Source organism: Myxocyprinus asiaticus, chromosome 43 (assembly GCF_019703515.2).
Source record: "Myxocyprinus asiaticus isolate MX2 ecotype Aquarium Trade chromosome 43, UBuf_Myxa_2, whole genome shotgun sequence".
Taxonomy (NCBI): Eukaryota; Metazoa; Chordata; class Actinopteri; order Cypriniformes; family Catostomidae; genus Myxocyprinus; species Myxocyprinus asiaticus.
Genome location: NC_059386.1, coordinates 11,628,457 through 11,647,787, shown reverse-complemented (window position 1 = coordinate 11,647,787; position 19,331 = coordinate 11,628,457). Strand labels below are relative to the sequence as shown.

The 19,331-nt window shown below is 39.1% G+C and overlaps 1 protein-coding gene across 1 annotated transcript in view; it reads left to right on the top strand.

Moving 5' to 3' along the window:
• Positions 1-19,331, top strand: part of LOC127433495 (exosome RNA helicase MTR4-like) — a 63,680-nt gene that overhangs the window by 42,963 nt on the left and 1,386 nt on the right. Inside the window, 4 exon segments of the mRNA XM_051685451.1 lie at positions 10,221-10,326; positions 13,926-13,982; positions 14,857-15,019; positions 19,106-19,210. Of these exon segments, the coding sequence (XP_051541411.1) occupies positions 10,221-10,326; positions 13,926-13,982; positions 14,857-15,019; positions 19,106-19,210 (431 nt within the window).

Here is a 19,331-nt window from a genome sequence, read left to right as displayed (position 1 = left end):
CAGAAAGGCTATGGCGGGCTATTCAACTGGCGGCCCGTTTTAAATTTTCAGTGGCCCGCCTGAGGTTGTCAGTTGTCTTAGGGGCTGTTCACACTGAACATGTTTTGTGTCTGTTCATGCTGTTTTTCAATTGCTTTCCTATGTAAACTTGAGCTAAATGCACGTTGTGACACTTCTCAATGTTTTTACAGTGTCTTGTGCAAGATCACAGCATTTTTTTAGACTCTTTCAGAGGTTGCGCTATGAATGATCATTGTCCATCATTTCAGGGTTCGAAATTAACACCCACCAAGTGCCAAATGTTGGTAAATTTTCTATTTGGCTGGTGAATTTTGCGGTGTCATAGGCCAATTTGTCGGGCGCATTATTTGTCAGTTTGTGTCAGCTTGTAAAATAATGTAACAGTTTTGTCATCAAGGGGGTTCTGTAGGTCTTCAGTCAGTAAGGTTGTGGGTCTTTACATAGAGCATCTCTCATTAGCTAGTCCTGCTGCTCATCAAAAGTCTCAGTTAGCAGTAGGGATACCGCACTCATGTACTTGTATGTGTGGAGCCGGTGTTGTGTTGAAATCGGCTGCTCTTACGAGCTCCTTGGCTCACACTCACACGCTCTGTTTGTAGTAGATTACTGCGAGCAGAGTGCTAATTCATTCCATACAGACTATATATTTATTTAATTATATAGCAGCCGTTTTCAGTTTAATAATCACTGAGTCACGTAGCGACTATCTTTTCCAGAGGTGAAAACTTCTGTATGGTGTCTACAGCATTTACACACTGCTGTCACGTGTAACTGACCTATTAGAAAATGTATACTGTGCTGATTAATTAAGCAGGAAATATTAAACATGAGCATATACTTTATCTGTGATTATTAGAAGAAATTGATTGGAATATCTGGCATAAATACAACATAACTGGTGACATTAACAAGTCTTATATTACTCTGGAATTAAAAATATGGACAATCCCTTCACATTATGTGATTTTATGTTCCGAAATGCGGAGCTCAACACAATTTCCCACACTCACTCTGCTCAATTCATAATCAAAAGCTGCTCGTTTCTCTTTTTCATGGGTAAATAAACACTGAACAACATAAAGAGCTTTAGAAAAACATGCATCAGTCCAATTGCAACAGCCAGCATTATCTAAGGTTGTGAAACGCGTCTTATTTTTTCTGGCGTCTTCTCTTGACTAACATCCATTTCAGACACTCGGAGAACTTAAGAAACAGCGATATTTGAGGTCACGTGATGCCATGCAAGAAGCAGACGTGTGAACGACGAGCTCTGCGCACTTTGCTAAATTTTTAATTATTCTTATGTTATAATCTGGTGAAACTCGATACACCCAGTTACACATTTGCTCTTTGAGGTAAAACATGGCAAAGAAGTCAAAATCATCGGGCTCTGGAGATACTAAAAGACACTTACGTGTTCAGGATGAAAGCCCCGACAGGCCTACAGACCGGGGACTCGTTTTGGATGGCGCGGCGGGAGAGGAGATCCAGCGTCAGTTGTCCAACATGTCGGTGATGACGAAGGTTCTTGCTGACTTGGAGGATCTCGCTGTAATACGTCGATCGATAAAGGCAATGGAAATAAAATTCTCTGAGTTAGTTAAAAGAGTGTCGAATGCTGAGAAACGAATCGATTATTTGGAGTCTTCAGAGAGGGAATTAACCGCTAATCCGCCTGCGACCAAAGTTGATTTGGAACGTGTTCTTGTAAAGCTTGAAGATCTTGAGAATAGAAGCCGCAGGAATAACGTCAGAATTGTTGGAATTCCTGAGCATGAGGAGGGCAGAGATGTGGTGAAATTCCTGGACGAGTTCTTCCCGAGTCTGCTCGATATAACAGGCCACAAGCTGGAAATCGAGCGAGCTCACAGAGTCCCTGCTCGGAGATCTGCTGAGGGAAATAGGCCCCGATCGATTCTGGCCAAATTTCTGAGGTCATCCAATAAAGATCTCATGTTGCGCCAGGCGAGGAGCAAAGGAAAGCTTTTTTGGAAGAACCATAATATTTTCTTGTTCAAGGACTTTTGCGAGTTCGACGAGAGGAACGCGATCGGTTCAAGGAATGTAAGAAACTCTTACATCGGCGAAAGATCACGTTTGCTCTGATGTTTCCAGCCAAACTGAGAATAGAAACAAAGGATGGTCGCAAAGTATTTACATGTCCCAATCAGGCAATGTCTTTTATTGAATCAATGGATGAGTAAACCATTGGATGTTTCTCATGTGAGTGGGTCGACTCGCTGTACTTACTCATGAGGAAGGTGGGCGACATTTTGGTTTCTTTTTGCGTTGGCTCCCCCTAGCAGCTGGAGTTTGATTTGTGAATAACACTTTCCTTAAAGAAGCTTTTGCATTGACGGAAGATTACTTTCGCATGGAAGTTCCCGGCCAGTTTGAGAGTGGACACTACGGATGACCGCAAAATATCTACATGCTCACACAAAGGATGTCTTTTATAAAGTTGACGGATTGAGTAAGTCATGGTATATATAGTTTTATGTGGCCTCCAAGTGAATTGACTCGACCATCCGGGGGAACGGTATGTTGGTTTTGTTTCTTTTTGTGTTGGCTCCACCTAGCAGCTGGAGCTTGTTCCATTTACGGGACACTGGAATGATTACGTCATCCGGTGAACTCATAACAGCCAGCTCACTGAACATTCGTTTGTCTATCCGTGAAACTGAACAGTTTTATATCAGCATAAATTTGTTTTGTGGAGGATCACACCTTTAAAACAGTTCTGTGAATTAATCTACATGTTCTGCGTTCATTCTTCCTTTTGGCTGGGGGTTATTTTACAAAGTATTTTCTGTTATGTAATTTTGCAAAGGCAAAATTGAGCAATCCGATGGCAAAGTTGTTGTGGGGGCTCGTTGGCGTTCATGGACCTTTTGAGTTTAGAGGGATTGTCGCCAGTTGGCGCTTTCGTGTGTGAGGTTAATGTGCACATTTTTCTTTTTCTTTTTTTTTTTTTTGTTCGGGGGGGAAGTTCGGAGTTTGATTGTTTCACTAATGGGGAATGTGGTCTGTATAATTTTGCTTTTGACACAGTTTATTTTTATTATATCAATATGTCAGTTGTTAATATGAGTGGATTGTCTCTCTCCACATGGAATGTAAATGGGTTGGGGCACCCCATAAAAAGAAGGAAGGTTATTACTTAAATGTAAGAAATATGATATAGTGTTTCTTCAAGAAACACACCGTTCTCCGCAGCAAGCGGAAAAATTTGGGAAGATATGGGGTGGACATATTTTTTTTTAGTGTTGGCTCAAGTAAGAGCAAAGGAGTCATTATATTGGTAAATAAATATCTACAATTCAAATGTCTCAAACAGATTAAAGATAAATTAGGAAGAGTAATTATTGTTTTAGCAGAAATTCAGGGGCAAAGTCTGATTTTGGCTAATATTTACGCACCTAACGCTGACGATCAGGGCTTTTTTATAGATCTTGAAGGGATGTTGCAAGCCACTGGCACCCCTCATGATATAATTTTGGGAGGAGACTTTAATCTTTTGATGGACTCAGTCCTTCATCACAGTGAAGCAAAAGTGTGTAAGCCCCCTAGAGCAACATTGACGCTTCACAGGATGTGTAAAATTCTTGGTCTTGCAGATATTTGGAGACTTTTGAACCCATCTGGTAGGGACTATACATTTTTTTTCATCAGTCCATAAGATTTATCCCAGAATAGATTTTTTTTTTTAATATCCAAATCCCTCATTTCATCTGTTGTGGATTGCTCAATTGGAAACATCTTAGTCTCAGATCATGCCCTGGTGTGTTTAGAGGTGTTGCCACACATAGAGAAAAAGAAATCATATAGTTGGCGCCTAAATATATCCCTTTTGCAAAATCCTGAATTCCAACAAATGTTAAAGACTGAAATCAATGTTTATATGGAGACCAATTGGTCCTCAGTATCCACTGTGGGCATGGCTTGGGAGGCACTTAAGGCAGTTCTTAGGGGCCGGATCATACAGTATACCTCATTCACCAAAAAAATCCAAAGCATGAGAACATGTGGAGTTGGAAGGAAATATTAGGGATGTCGAGGCATAGCTGAAGTGCCGAATGTCGTCTGATGGCCTCAGAGAATTGACTCGATTGAAATACAGATATAATACTATTTTGTCATGGAAAGTGGAGTTTTAGTTATTCAGGGCAAGACAGTCATACTTTGAGTCGGGGGACAAAGCAGGAAAACTTTTTGCTAGATATATAAAGCAGAGAGAGTCTTTTTCTACCATTCCCTCAGTGAAATCTGCTGGTGGTGAAATATTTACCTCGGCCATTGATATTAATAATGCCTTTAAAGAGTTCTATCTTGATCTTTATAGTTCCACGTCTTCGTCTACTGATGAAGATGATATTAGAAACTTTGTGGAACCATTAGATCACCCTAAACTGATCACTGAACAAAAAAATTCTCATGATTCTGAGATAACCTTGGAGGAGCTTGATGAGGTAATTAAGTCCCTACCTACAGGCAAGTCTCCGGGGCCTGACGGCTTTGCTGCTGAGTTTTTCAAATCTTATGCTACAGAACTGGCTCCACTTTTCTTAGAAGTTTATACTGAATCGTTAAAGAATGGAAAGCTTCCACCAACCATGACACAAGCCCGGATCAGTCTGATTCTTAAAAAGGACAAAGATCCAAGCGAGTATAAAAGTTACCGTCCAATTTCCCTGATCTAGTTAGATGTAAAAATGTTGTCAAAAATTCTGGCTAATCGGTTAAGTTATGACATCTCTTATACATATACAGGTGCATCTCAATAAATTAGAATGTCATGGAAAAGTTCATTTATTTCAGTAATTCAACTCAAATTGTGAAACTCGTGTATTAAATAAATTCAATGCACACAGACTGAAGTAGTTTAAGTCTTTGGTTCTTTTAATTGTGATGATTTTGGCTCACATTTAACAAAAACCCACCAATTCACTATCTCAAAAAATTAGAATACATCATAAGACCAATAAAAAAAACATTTTTAGTGAATTGTTGGCCTTCTGGAAAGTATGTTCATTTACTGTATATGTACTCAATACTTGGTAGGGGCTCCTTTTGCTTTAATTACTGCCTCAATTCGGCGTGGCATGGAGGTGATCAGTTTGTGGCACTGCTGAGGTGGTATGCAAGCCCAGGTTTCTTTGACAGTGGCCTTCAGCTCATCTGCATTTTTTGGTCTCTTGTTTCTCCTTTTCCTCTTGACAATACCCCATAGATTCTCTATGGGGTTCAGGTCTGGTGAGTTTACTGGCCAGTCAAGCACACCAACACCATGGTCATTTAACCAACTTTTGGTGCTTTTGGCAGTGTGGGAAGGTGCCAAATCCTGCTGGAAAATGAAATCAGCATCTTTAAAAAGCTGGTCAGCAGAAGGAAGCATGAAGTGCTCCAAAATTTCTTGGTAAACGGGTGCAGTGACTTTGGTTTTCAAAAAACACAATGGACCTACACCAGCAGATGACATTGCACCCCAAATCATCACAGACTGTGGAAACTTAACACTGGACTTCAAGCAACTTGGGCTATGAGCTTCTCCACCCTTCCTCCAGACTCTAGGACCTTGGTTTCCAAATGAAATACAAAACTTGCTCTCATCTGAAAAGAGGACTTTGGACCACTGGGCAACAGTCCAGTTCTTCTTCTCCTTTGCAGGTGTTTTGAGTTGATTAGCTGATTGGCATGTCACCATATTCTAATTTTTTGAGATAGTGAATTGGTGGGTTTTTGTTAAATGTGAGCCAAAATCATCACAATTAAAAGAACCAAAGACTTAAACTACTTCAGTCTGTGTGCATTGAATTTATTTAATACACGAGTTTCACAATTTGAGTTGAATTACTGAAATAAATGAACTTTTCCACGACGTTCTAATTTATTGAGATGCACCTGTAGATCAGGTGGGATTTATTCGAGGCTGTAGTTCTTCTGATAACATTATACGTCTCATCAATATCATGTGGTCAGTAGCGAATGATTAATCTCCGGTCGCTGCCATCTCACTTGATGCCAAAAAGGCATTTGATATGGTAGAATGGGATTATCTTTTTAAGGTTTTGGAAATATACGGGTTCGGGAGTACGTTTATTGGATGGATTGTTACTTTATAGACATCCAGTAGCGGCGGTACAAACAAATGGATTAATTTCAGATTATTTTACTCTGGATAGGGGCACCCGGCAGGGTTGCCCTCTTTCCCCTTTATTGTTCTGTCTTGCCCTGGAACCATTAGCAGCCGCGATAAGAAAGGAGGATGATTTTCCAGGGGTGGTGGCGGGAGGTGTGGCGCATAAGCTTCTGCTTTACGCAGATGATATTTTATTATTTGTCTCTGACCCCATTAGTTCTATGCCTTGCCTCCACAGAATTATTAACTCCTTTTCTAAGTTTTCAGGATATAGAGTCAACTGGTCTAAGTCCGAAGGTTTGGCTCTGACAGCGTACTGAACAGTAACGGCTTTCCAGCTGGGTGCTTTCCAGTGGCCCAAACAGAGCATTAAGTATTTGGGTATTTTATTTCCAGCAAATTTGTGTGATTTAGAGTTAATTTTGACCCCTTAATAAAAATGGTTTTCGAGCAATGTGGGCTTAATAACATTTATCTATGATTGGGAAGGTTAATGTTATGAAAATGAATTGTATTCCAAAATTCAGTTACATACTGCAGTCTCTCCCTGTAGATGTCCCCCTCTCTTTTTTTCAAGCAATTTGATAGCATAGCAAAGTCCTTCATTTGGAATGGTAAGCATTCCAGGTAAAATTTCAATCAGTTACATAGGCCGATTGACAAAGTTGGGTTAGGCCTACCCAAGATTTTGTTTTATTATTATGCATTCAGTCTTAGACATTTGGCTCATTGGTCGCTTCCACCTGAGAGAGCCCCTCCCTGGTTTTGTATTGAAAAGGAAATTCTTGCCTCTATCTCGCCACTGCAAAGCCTTTCGATTAAACTAGCCGGAGAGGTTAAGTTGCACCCCGTTATTTTGCATTTGCACTCGATATGGACAAAAGTGTCCAGAGTGTTTAATTCTGATATTTATTTAAATGTAGCCTCGGGCATATGGCTGAACCCTAAACTATGCATTAATAAGTCCCCTTTCTGTTGGTCGGATTGGATTGTGAGGTGGGGTTAATACACATGGTGACCTATATGAGAGTGGAGTATTGAAACCTTTTGAAAATTTGGTTCAATATTTTGGCATTCGCAGATCTCAGTTTTATAGGTATTTACAGCTGCGCCACCTACTCTGCACTGTTTTTGTGAGTGGCACGCACCCCCCCCGGTGCAGCAGATACTCTGGGAGTGGTGATTGCTGCTTTTGGGAAGGGTCATGAGGCATCAGTGTATTGCTCCCTGCTAATTCAGAGTCTGGGGGATAGAACTTTGAATTCTCTCAAAAAATTATTGGAGAAAGATCTAAACTTGACATTGGAGGAGGGGGTGTGGGCTAGGATCCTAAAAAATGTCAAGTCTGCATCTAGAGATGCAAGGGTTCGCCTTATGCAATTTAAGATTTTACATTGATTTTTTTGGACCCCCTCCAGATTGTATAGGCTTGGTCTTAAAGACACACCCACCTGCTGGCGATGTCAGTCAGAGGTTGGAGACATAACTCATGTTTTTTGGGGGTGTGTTGAGATCCAGGAGTTCTGGTTGAAAGTTCAGAGTCTTATATGTGATGTATTGGGCAGTCGGCTTTCACTTTGCCCCAGACTCTGTACTAACGAGCGTCACGATCGCCAGACAGGTTATTTTAAGGGGTTGGAGGTCGGTTGGAGCGCCCTCATTTCATGAGTGGTGCTCGGAGATGGGGAGGGTGGCGGCCTTTGAGGAAGGGATCTATAGAAGGCTGGGAAATCTGGGATTACTTGATAGGAAATGGGGCAGATATTTGGCGTTTTTGGAAGGCTTTCGGGGAGGGGTAGTATAGAGGGATCTTTAGGTTTAAATATGTGTGCGCAATTTTTTTTTTTTTTAAATATGCTTTTATTTATTTGTGTGTGCATGTTTTTTTTTCATATTTATGACCACTGGGGTGAATGTTTGTGTCGGGTGGGGGTGTTCGGGGGAAGGGTTTAATTGTATATAATTTGATTCCGCATTTTCTGCGATGTTTATGTAATTTGTTGAATGGAATAAATAAAAATAGTTAATATCAAAAAGAAACGGCGATATTTAAAGGGCTGGAAAGTGCAGATTTACGGGTTTTTTGTTAATATTACCAGGGGTTATTTTTACAGGCTGTTTACAGTATGTAAAACGCTGTAATTTTTACCGGCGCATTAACGTACAGTCCGTTAAAAATTCCAGGAAAATTTTTGACATGACTGATTTGCACAGGATTAAAATGACTGAGAATGGAGAAGCCCTGGTAATTATTACATTACCCCACGTCGCCATATAAAACTAATCCCATCCGAATAGGGCTTAATACTACTACTACTACTAAAAATAATAATAAATCAATTGTAATTGTGATGCTCTGTTATGCAGCATTTTATTTGAAAAAAAAACCTCAAATGTTGTATTTTAGATTGTGCTGTGTAGTTCTGAATAACACCACCTCATTTGTAAAAATAACAGTATTATGTTGAAAATGAATTGTTCTATTTTCATTTGATTTCAAGTTTTAATTAAACTTATTTAGACACAATTTTGATGAAAACATTGAAATAAACTGTTGATATGGATTTCAGAAAAAAATAAAACAAAAAACAGGTATCAGTATATGCGAGTACTGAAAAGGAAGTATCGGTACTCGTTCTAAAAAAAAGAAACTAATTAATTAATTGACTCACTCCAAATAAACCAAGAACTGTTTCTGTGTTATGTGTACTTAAGGCTGATGAGACTCATGAGAGCTACTTACTGGTCATTCATATGACAACATGTAGTTTAAAATACAAATGTAGTTTTGTTGTAATAAGTGAATAATCTGAAAAATATTTCTAAATGGACTATCTGGCAATTACAAATTCATAAATAATAGAACAATACAATTCTTTAAAAAACAGTGCACTTTTAAACATGCGTAGAGTATTTATTATTTGTCTCATGTCTGTAAAATCCACTTGTAAAATGCAATAAAAAAAATAAATAAAAAATAAAATGGCCGGTAAGAAGTCTAACTGGCTGGTAAATGTTTTCATCTACCAGCCACCTTGGCTGGTGGGCTAAAAAGTTCATTTTGGACCCAGCGTCATTTTGACGGATTGGGAAGATTAAAGAACTAAAATCATGGACGAATGATAAGCGTGAATTCGGAGAAATAGAAAAGTTCTGTTCATTCATTTGGTCAAGAAAACATTTGATTTGAAGTCAAAAGTTTAAATCATTGCATATATAACAAACTTACATTTGGGTAACGTTGGATGCAACTTCACCAACAATAAAAAACTTGACTGTTGTTTAATACAGTTTTAATTATCAGTCTTAATGACTCTCTCTGTTATGGACCAATTTTAAAAGCACTTTTTAGTTATCTGTTTTTTGTTTTGTTTTTTCAGAATTTTCTGCTTAAATTATTCTCGTGAAAAATAAAAAGTTAAAGCTATGACCACAGATGTTTTATTTATATAGTAAACAAATATTATAGACCTACAATAACATGATATCCGATAGAAGCTTTATGTTAAAATATTCTTGACCCGCATTCATCAAAGATTTTTTTCCATCTGGCCCACTTGTCGATGAATTTGAATAGCCCTGAGCTACTGTAACTCAGATAATCACTCTGTACAATTGTAGTGAGCAGAATAGCATCTCAGAATGCACAACATGTCAAACTTGAGGCAGATGGGCTACAACAGCAGAAGACCATTTCAGGCACTTTATCAGCACCGTAGAGTTCATAAAGTACTAAGTGAGTGTAAATCATCAGTCAATATGATAATAAATGGATGAAAAACAAATGAGTAAGGTTTATCCTAAAAGAACAGTTTACCCAAAAATGCAGGCAGAAGACTCTGAGTATAGCATACTTTGAGTAAATTACTTTTCATTTTTGGGTGAACTATTTCTTTAATATGAGGTGCTAAAAAACATATGTAGATCTTTTGAAAAACAAAACAAGCACCAAATGGCAACTCCCCTTTAAAACCAATGCATTTTTGCTACAATTTAATGAACCACTGCTTTTAAATGACCCTTGTTTTAAACACTGGAGCTTGTTCTTGTGTATTTTCAGTGCTGATGAGCTGCTGCTGACAGAGATGGTGTTTAACGGGCTGTTCAACGATCTGACGGCAGAGCAGGCCACCGCGCTCCTCAGCTGCTTCGTCTTCCAGGAAAACGTAAGGCCAAAATGTCATCATGCACACACAGTAATGTGGTTGGGATGTACAGTAAATAACAAGAGAAGTCAATGGGCTATGACGGTTGTGGGCCAAAATACCATGTTTTGATTGGCTTAAAATGGTCATGAATGCTGGGAATGGGTTAGTTTCAGACTTGAGAACAATGTGCCACAGGATTATTATTGTTTGTAATTTAGCTAGCACTTCTGATCTAACTTCATAGGGTACTCAGCAAGCCATTACTAGTTTGAAAGTAACACTTTGCAAAAGGAGTAACGTGAAGAAGCGTGATTTCTCAGGCTCTGTGTGTCCGTGTTCATCACAGTTGTTCATAAGTGACAAACTTCATTGGAAACTTGGTGTATGTTGGTTTGTGAAAAACGCTGGTGCATGTGTGGTAGGACAGCTGTTTGCTCTCTTTAGTCAGCTGTCAGTTTCAAGTTCTTCCATCTGTCATAAGCCTGTGGGAAAAGAGTGTCCTACTAAAGTAGACAAAGAGAAGTTCTAAAGCATGTGGTACTTTTGCCATAGAAATGGGTGAAAGAGCATCGCTCTGGGTCAAATCTCCAGCGAAGATTAAAAACAGACATTTTTTGTTCCACTTTTCCAAAATCATAAAATCCTGGACCTTCAAACAAGGCATGTGGTTTGTGCAATGATATTTTTATGTTATAAGTGATGTTGCATTGAAAAATTAAGAAAGGATTTGATTTAAATAACCGCTCTGTCATCGTGTTAGTCAGCATTAGGGCAGAGCAGTATGACGGTATATACCGTGCGACTGTTTAAATATTTCAACTGGTAGAGATTCTACTATACTGCTTAAACTGCAGTAGATATATTTGCGTGACTATCAGACTGCTTCATGTTGTTTACACAGCATAACAACATGAGCAAAAAATAAACATTGATTACTGCGAAAATACACAGTGGGACGTGTCCTAATCAAGTTGAGGTAAGGATGAATTTATCAATAGAGCTGTCAATCGATTAAAATTCAATCTAAGTAATTACATGTGATGCTGATTAATTAAATGCATATCAATATTTGCTAAAAAAAAATCACCAAATCAATGAATTTAATATATAATAGGGCTGTCAATGGATTACATTTTTAATCGAATTAATCGCAAATCTAAAAATTTGCCGAGAAATGCCCCTAAACAACAATTCAATATATAATGATTAATTATAAATAATTATCTTAAAATAATATATTTTATAAATATAATTAAGACAATTAAAATGCATTACATTATTGTTGCATATGAGTAAAGTATTACATAAAGTGGCTTAAAATGCAATATAATGTTCATTTTTATTTTATTGAATGTAAGCCAATCATTGGCCTACAGTCAGCAATCTATTTTGCTATTTAATTCATCAATCTGTCCGAGATGGATTTGTTATAAGGGCTTTTCTAAGGATCCATCATTGTGCACATGCTTCAGATGGATGCTTTTTGAGCATCTCATTTTGGTTGCGTCACATCATAAACAGCATTTTTAGGTCGCCGTGTCAAGTTAAATGTAGTTTGAAACTTTTTTTTTTTTTTTCTCCCCAATTTGGAATGCCCAATTCCCAATTCACTCCAAGTCCTCATGGTGGTGTAGTGACTCAATCCGGGTGGCGGAGGACAAATCTCAGTTGCCTCCGCATCTGAGACCGTCAATCTCATTACGTGGCTTGTTGAGCACATTGCCGCGGAGACATAGTGCGTGTGGTGGCTTCGCTATTCTCCGCGGCATCCACGCACCACTCGCCATGCGCGAGAACCACATTATAGCGAGCACGAGGAGGTTACCTCATGTGACTCTACCCACCCTAGCAACCGGGCCAATTTGGTTGCTTAGGAGACCTGGCTGGAGTCACTCAGAACGCTCTGGATTCAAACTCACGACTCCAGGGGTGGTAGTCAGCGTCTTTACTCACTGAGCTACCCAGGCCCCCAGAAACTTAAGCCCACAGTATACTTCAGTCAGACACAAATTTGGAAACAACAGCAGTGGATGTGCATGTCAAGGAGGTCAGGAGATACCTGCATTTAGAGTCCGATGAGTATAAAAACATCTTTATGGCTCTATACTCTTGAAGATAAATGGTCAAGTCTATCATAGTAGTCATATTGCGCAAGCGCCAACTGCCTGTGTATGTGCGCACAGTAAAATGAAGTATACTTTTACAGGCTCACGTTCGACTGTATACAGACACTAAGCATTCATGTCAAAGCCGAAGTATACTTTGGGCTTTAGAAAAACATGTCTCAGGATCCCTGCATTTGGAATTGCGCTCCGTTTGAACACAAGAACGCATTCTCATAAATCTTGTCCTGTTGCTGTTGTCAAGCAAGCCTGAGTGTTGTTTGTTGTCTGTACAGCTGGGCGTTGCCTAAACAGCTGGAGTTTTGCTTACTGCCCCCTGCTGAAAACTGGTGGTACTTCAAGCTTGAATTGCTCTATGGTAGGAATATTCCTATTACAGTCCTTATTAAGTGTTAAATCATCAGCCTAATTTATTAAGGGAAATAAGGCACAACATGAAGCAGTTAAGTTGTTTATTGTTGCAACATAGCAGTTTTCTGGATTAATATATAATTCAACTGTTAACATCTTCGGATGTGGCTCATCCAAGTTTAGAGTGAGAATTTAGAGCCATGCGTTTTGTTTACTGTTTTGAGTCTTTTGTTTCAGATGTTATATTATGTGAGACTTAGCTTATGTTGATGAGTGTGCGGCCATCAAAAACCAAATAAAAAGAAATAATATTTAAATAAGTATCTTTCATTTGTAAAGTTACCAAATTATCCAAAAATATGCATTATCATATGGTTATTTAAAGGAATGGGTCACCCTCAAAGGAAAATTGTCATAATTTATGTAAATGTCATTCCGAACACGTATGAATTTCTTACATGGAACACAAAAGGAGATGTTTTAATGAATGTCTCGGTCCATCTTTTCAATTCAGTAGCAGCTTATACTCACTTTAAAGCTTTGAAAATGGCCCAAAAGTAGTCAATGTGATTTTTGCTCATATTCCAAGTCTTCTGAAGGCAAACGATGAGAAACAACCCGAAGTGTAACCCCTTTTTTATTAGTGAAAACCTCAACATCCGCTGCACGTTTATGAGCGCTATGAGAGAAGCTCGTTCACATTCGTCAATTGTGTTCACATGAGAACTTTGCACTCTTGCGTTGTTTTTAGAGCTAAAAACAACAAACAAAAGAATGTGCAAAAATGTTTAAATATACACCGTTAACATGATATACAATTTTAGAATTTGTTCTTACCACTCAACTCTATTCAACATCGTTTTGTTGTAAAGTCTGTGCTACAGTCTGCATTTTTAATGTTACAAAACAATACAATTTATTCAAGGTCATCCACTTTGACTCCGTGTTCATGATTTAAAATAAAGCCTCTATGAAGCCTGGCAGATCTCTTTCCCATCTGTGCATGTCAGGATCTGACTGTGCTTTACACTCCAGTTAGAATGTTAAACTCTGCTTCATGCCTTTTATCCAGTGCGCTACACCAAAGTGTTCAATTGTTATTTTTGCTCTGATAGAGTACCCTGTTTCTCCCTCCATCCACAGGCCAATGAGATGCCCAAACTGACTAAGCAGCTGGCCGGACCGCTGCGACAGATGCAGGTAGAGTGTTCGGGGAGGAGAAATTCTTCACATTACAAGCTCACTGTTACACGCACTATTTACCAAATAACGCTTAAACTCCCTCTTCTGCTTACATTCACGGATTACTCTGATAGGAACAGTCTGATCCTGGAAAGATGCACTTGTTGAACTTGCGTTGTTGTTTGACTGTTGTTAAAATGTGTGAAGATTTCCAGTGCGGGTGCATGTTGGTCTGCTTGGTGGCCTCATTTTACAAGTTCAACCACTCTGACAATAAACTGTTCATTGATTGAGGGTGTGAAAACTATTACTAAAACTGGTAACAAACTAAAACTTCTACATATTACTGTAAAGACTTTAAGGGTCAGTTTAACCAAAAAAATGTTTATTCACCCTCATTTTGGTCTAAACCTGTATGACTTTCTTCCATGGAAGACAAAAGAGAAGACAAATTCTGAAGAATGTTCAGAGTGCTCTTTTTCAAAATGAGGACTGAAACTGTTGAGCTCCAAAAATTACAAAGCACCATAAAAGTATCATATAAGTAGAATTTTGAAGCTAAACAATAGCTTTGTGTGAGTAACAAACACATTTAAGTAATTATTTGCCCTCAGCCTTAGCTCTCCAATCTCACTAATTTCATGCCAGTTTTGCCATCAATGACGAGATGGGCAAGAACCAACGATGTTTGACATATTTTACATCAAACCAAGTATGATACTTTTTTTCACATGATTTTTCAGCAAATATTGACTTCAGGTGAACTTTTCCCCATAAAAGAAGTACAATAAGTCACTTTTGATAAAAACGTCAGCAAAATGATAATTTACGAATTACTAGGATCAGTATCTTAATAACTGATCCCATATCTTAAACTCTAATGTGATTTTAGGAATGTGCCAAGCGAATCGCTAAGGTGTCCGCAGAGGCCAAGCTGGAAGTGGATGAGGACATGTATCTGAACCAGTTCCGCCCGCACCTGATGGATGTGGTGTACACCTGGGCCAATGGCTCGTCATTCTCTCAGATATGCAAGATGACTGATGTGTTCGAAGGTACTAACTCCTTCAACACAATTGTCAAAAATTTAAAAAGAACTGAGTTTTCTGCTTTATAGTTAAATGTTTTCCTGATGAGATATACATAATTAGAGCGATAACATTAAGCAACAATGAGTATCGCAGTGAGCGATTTATTTATGTTTTTGTCAGTTATGCTTCCTAGACTGCAATTCATATTGTTTCACGGCCCTTCGTTGTCTTGCAACTTGCAAGTATGTGTGTTAAGTAGGGATACACCTATGTATCGGCCGCCAATATTTATCGGCCAGTTATTGACCAAATTAAACCCATCGGCAAATCAGTTTTAAGCATGAAAACGCCAATATGAAAAATCAATGGTTCATTTATAATTAATTATCAAATGTACAATCCAGAAATAAGGATAGCCACAGAATGAAGAAGGGTTGGCACTCCAAAGAACATGTAATATTTTATTTATAATCATTCTCTTTCTCATATTAATGAGGAGAAACTGTTGTTACATATGTGACAGTTGTGAAAGCGGTACTTACCTATACATGATGAGGTAAAACCATCCAAAACCCTTTGAAACCAGCGAACTTTGACTTCTGAGACATTGGTATGGTATCCATTAAGAATGCATGATTGGTATGGTATCCATTAAAGGTGCACAATTGATTGAGTTAAGATTAAAATCGCAATATGGTCTTGTGTGATTACGAAAGCTTGAAAGGCTGGTTTAAAAATAGACTGCAATCAGTGCTTCAGTAAGCATTGTGTAAGCAAGCGCCGCCCTTTGAAGGTGTGTATGGCATTATCAATGATCCATCACACCACTATAGGACTTAAAAGGGCATTTTGTTCCTTTGGTTACCTTTTATTTTTCCATGATGTGGATGACATTTCCATGGATTTGGAATATTATGCATAATATGAATTTGTTATGTTCTATTATACAGTACAAACATGTAAAAACAGAAGTGCAAAAGTTGATGTTCTTTTTAACATGACCAATGAGATTTTGCGGTGGGTGGGGCTACCCAGAATGATGTCACAGAAATAGACACCAAGCGATCAACCACATTTTCCATTACTTGTCATTTGTCGTGGCTGATTGGAGGACAAAACTCGGAAGAAGTGTCTTTTATCGTATCGCTCCTGGTCAGGACATGTGTTAGTTCTCAATTATCACTAGCATTGAATTCTACTATTTACTTTGTCAAATTTACATATCACCATAATTTTCCAGTAATGAACAAATGTAGTAATTCATTTGTGAGCAAAAGTTCAGAATCATTGATGTTGTTGTGATTGGTCCTACATCAGTACATGAAGCATTATGAAAAGTGAAAGGTTGTTAAACGTGTTCTCCCAGAGGTCTAAGCTCTGAGATTTTGCTCTGTCCAGAGCATGACGTGAGTCTTGAAACACGAATCTCATGTCTTGCTGTCAAGAAAATCCCCCATCTGTCCATGCTTCAGCTTTTGGCTCTGTTCAAGTGCATTGGCAAACAGCAAAACACTTGTAATGATAAATTGTAGTGAAGGAGGTATATTTTATGAAAAATGTAGAAGTTCCCCTATTCCCTCTTTCTTTCCTTTCCCCTTTCACCCTGTGCTGATAGTATGTTGAATTGGTCTCATAGGAGAACTTAAAATATTGTGCTAGTAAAACCCTTTTGCCAAGGAAAGTTTCATAGAAGAAAAAAAAACCCATTCTAATAGAACTGGACATAGAAACTACAGCTCTGTTCTGAAACCTATGGAGCTGCCTTTTAAGGTGGCATCTTAACTTTCATAGAACCTCATAAGTGACCAATTTGAAAAGCTCTCTGCACAGAAGACTTGACTCGCAATGGATTGAGTTTGGTGGTTGCATGTTGCATTTTGTCGATATAACATGTTAATTTAATGTGATTTATATTTTTTTAAAATTACACAGTAATGCCTCCCGCCCTGTATGTTAATTCCGTAATAAAAAGTATGTATTTTCCTATCATCGGAGCAATTAAAGCTTGAAGTGCACGTACAGTGCATCCGGAAAGTTTTCACAGCGCTTCACTTTTTCCACATTTTGTTATGTTACAGCCTTATTCCAAAATGGATTAAATTCATTATTTTCCTCAAAATTCTACAAACAATACCCCATAATGACAACGTGAAAGAAGTTTGTTTGAAATCTTTGCAAATTTATTAAAAATAAAAAACGAAAAAAAAATCACATGTACATAAGTATTCACAGCCTTTGCTCAATACTTTGTTGAAGCACCTTTGGCACCAATTACAGCCTCAAGTCTTTTAGAGTATGATGCTACAAGCTTGGCACACCTATTTTTGGGCAGTTTCTCCCATTCTTCTTTGCAGGACCTCTCAAGCTCCATCAGGTTGGATGGGGAGCGTCTGTGCACAGCCATTTTCAAATCTCTCTTGAGATGTTCAATCGGGTTCAAGTCTGGGCTCTGGCTGGGCCACTCAAGGACATTCACAGAGTTGTCCCGGAGCCACTCCTTTGTTATCTTGGCTGTGTGCTTAGGGTCGTTGTTCTGTTGGAAGATGAACCTTTGCCCCAGTCTGAGGTCCAGAGCGCTCTGGAGCAGGTTTTCATCAAGGATGTCTCTGTACATTGCTGCATTCATCTTTCCCTCGATCCTAACTAGTCTCCCAGTTCCTGCCGCTGAAAAACATCCCCACAGCATGATGCTGCCACCACCATGCTTCACTGTAGGGATGGTATTGGCCAGGTGATGAGCGGTGCCTGGTTTCCTTCAGACATGACGCTTGCCATTCAGGCCAAAGAGTTCAATCTTTGTTTCTCATGGTCTAAGAGTCCTTCAGGTGCCTTTTGGCAAACTCCAGGCGGGCTATCATGTGCCTTTTACTGAGGAGTGGCTTCCGTCTGGCCACTCTGCCATACAGGCCTGATTGGTGGAGTGCTGCAGAGATGGTTGTTGAGAAATGCTGGAGCTCTGTCAGAGTGACCATCGGGTTCTTGGTCACCTCCCTGACTAAGGCCCTTCTCCCCCGATCGCTCAGTTTGGCCGGGCGGCCAGCTCTAGGAAGAGTCCTGGTGGTTCCAAACTTCTTCCATTTATGGATGATGGAGGCCACTGTGCTCATTGGGACCTTCAATGCTGCAGACATTTTTCTGTACCCTTCCCCAGATCTGTGCCTCGATACAATCCTGTCTCGGAGGTCTACAGACAATTCCTTGGACTTCATGGCTTGGTTTGTGCTCTGACATGCACTGTTAACTGTGGGACCTTATATAGACAGGTGTGTGCCTTTCCAAATCATGTCCAATTAACTGAATTTACCACAGGTGGACTCCAATCAAGTTGTAGAAACATCTCAAGGATGATCAGTGGAAACAGGATGCACCTGAGCTCAATTTTGAGTGTCATGGCAAAGGCTGTGAATACATGTGATTTTTTTTTTCGTTTTTTATTTTTAATAAATTTGCAAAGATTTCAAACAAACTTCTTTCACGTTGTCATTATGGGGTATTGTTTGTAGAATTTTGAGGAAAATAATGAATTTAATCCATTTTGGAATAAGGCTGTAACATAACAAAATGTGGAAAAAGTGAAGCGCTGTGAATACTTTCCGGATGCACTGTAACTTTGTGTTTTTACGAGCCAAGTCAGCAGGGGGCAGTCAGCGTACCTCAAACCTCAGAAGCAGCGCAGCCACAGAAGAGAGCTGGTCACGCAGGATTACATTGTGTATGGAGCATAACAGAATGCAGGGAACTCGAGATGTGGTTTTTTTAAAGTTTCAACTACTTTTAACTTGGCACAGCATCCTAAAAAGTAGCATGTGTGATGCTGTAAACCAGCGAGATGCTCCAAAAGTGTCCTCCTGACGCATATGTACATAGGTTAAAAATAACGCAGATGAAATGCAACAGCACGTTCTGTGAGAACAGAACAGATTGATGAACTTGATTATTTTTGCTGCCTCCATAGGCAGCTCACCAGATTTTGGAGTGTATGCAAGCTGAGTATGCTTTGTACAAAGTCCTGAAAATGACCGTATGTGGCTGGTATGTAGTTAGTAAAAATTGAGCTGCGGATAATTTATCAGTCCACAGGAAGGACTAACCTCTCTCTCTCTCTTTCAGGCAGTATTATCCGCTGCATGCGAAGATTAGAGGAACTCTTGAGGCAGATGTGCCAGGCAGCCAAGGCTATTGGCAATACAGAGCTGGAGAACAAGTTTGCAATGGGTAGGACATCCCGTAGATTGATGGTGTGAATCTTTCAACTAAACGGAGACGTGTGCAGAGTCTCCCATTTATTTTGGGCAGCTTTAAGCGCTGGCCTGGTAAACCAGCTTGGAAAGATTTA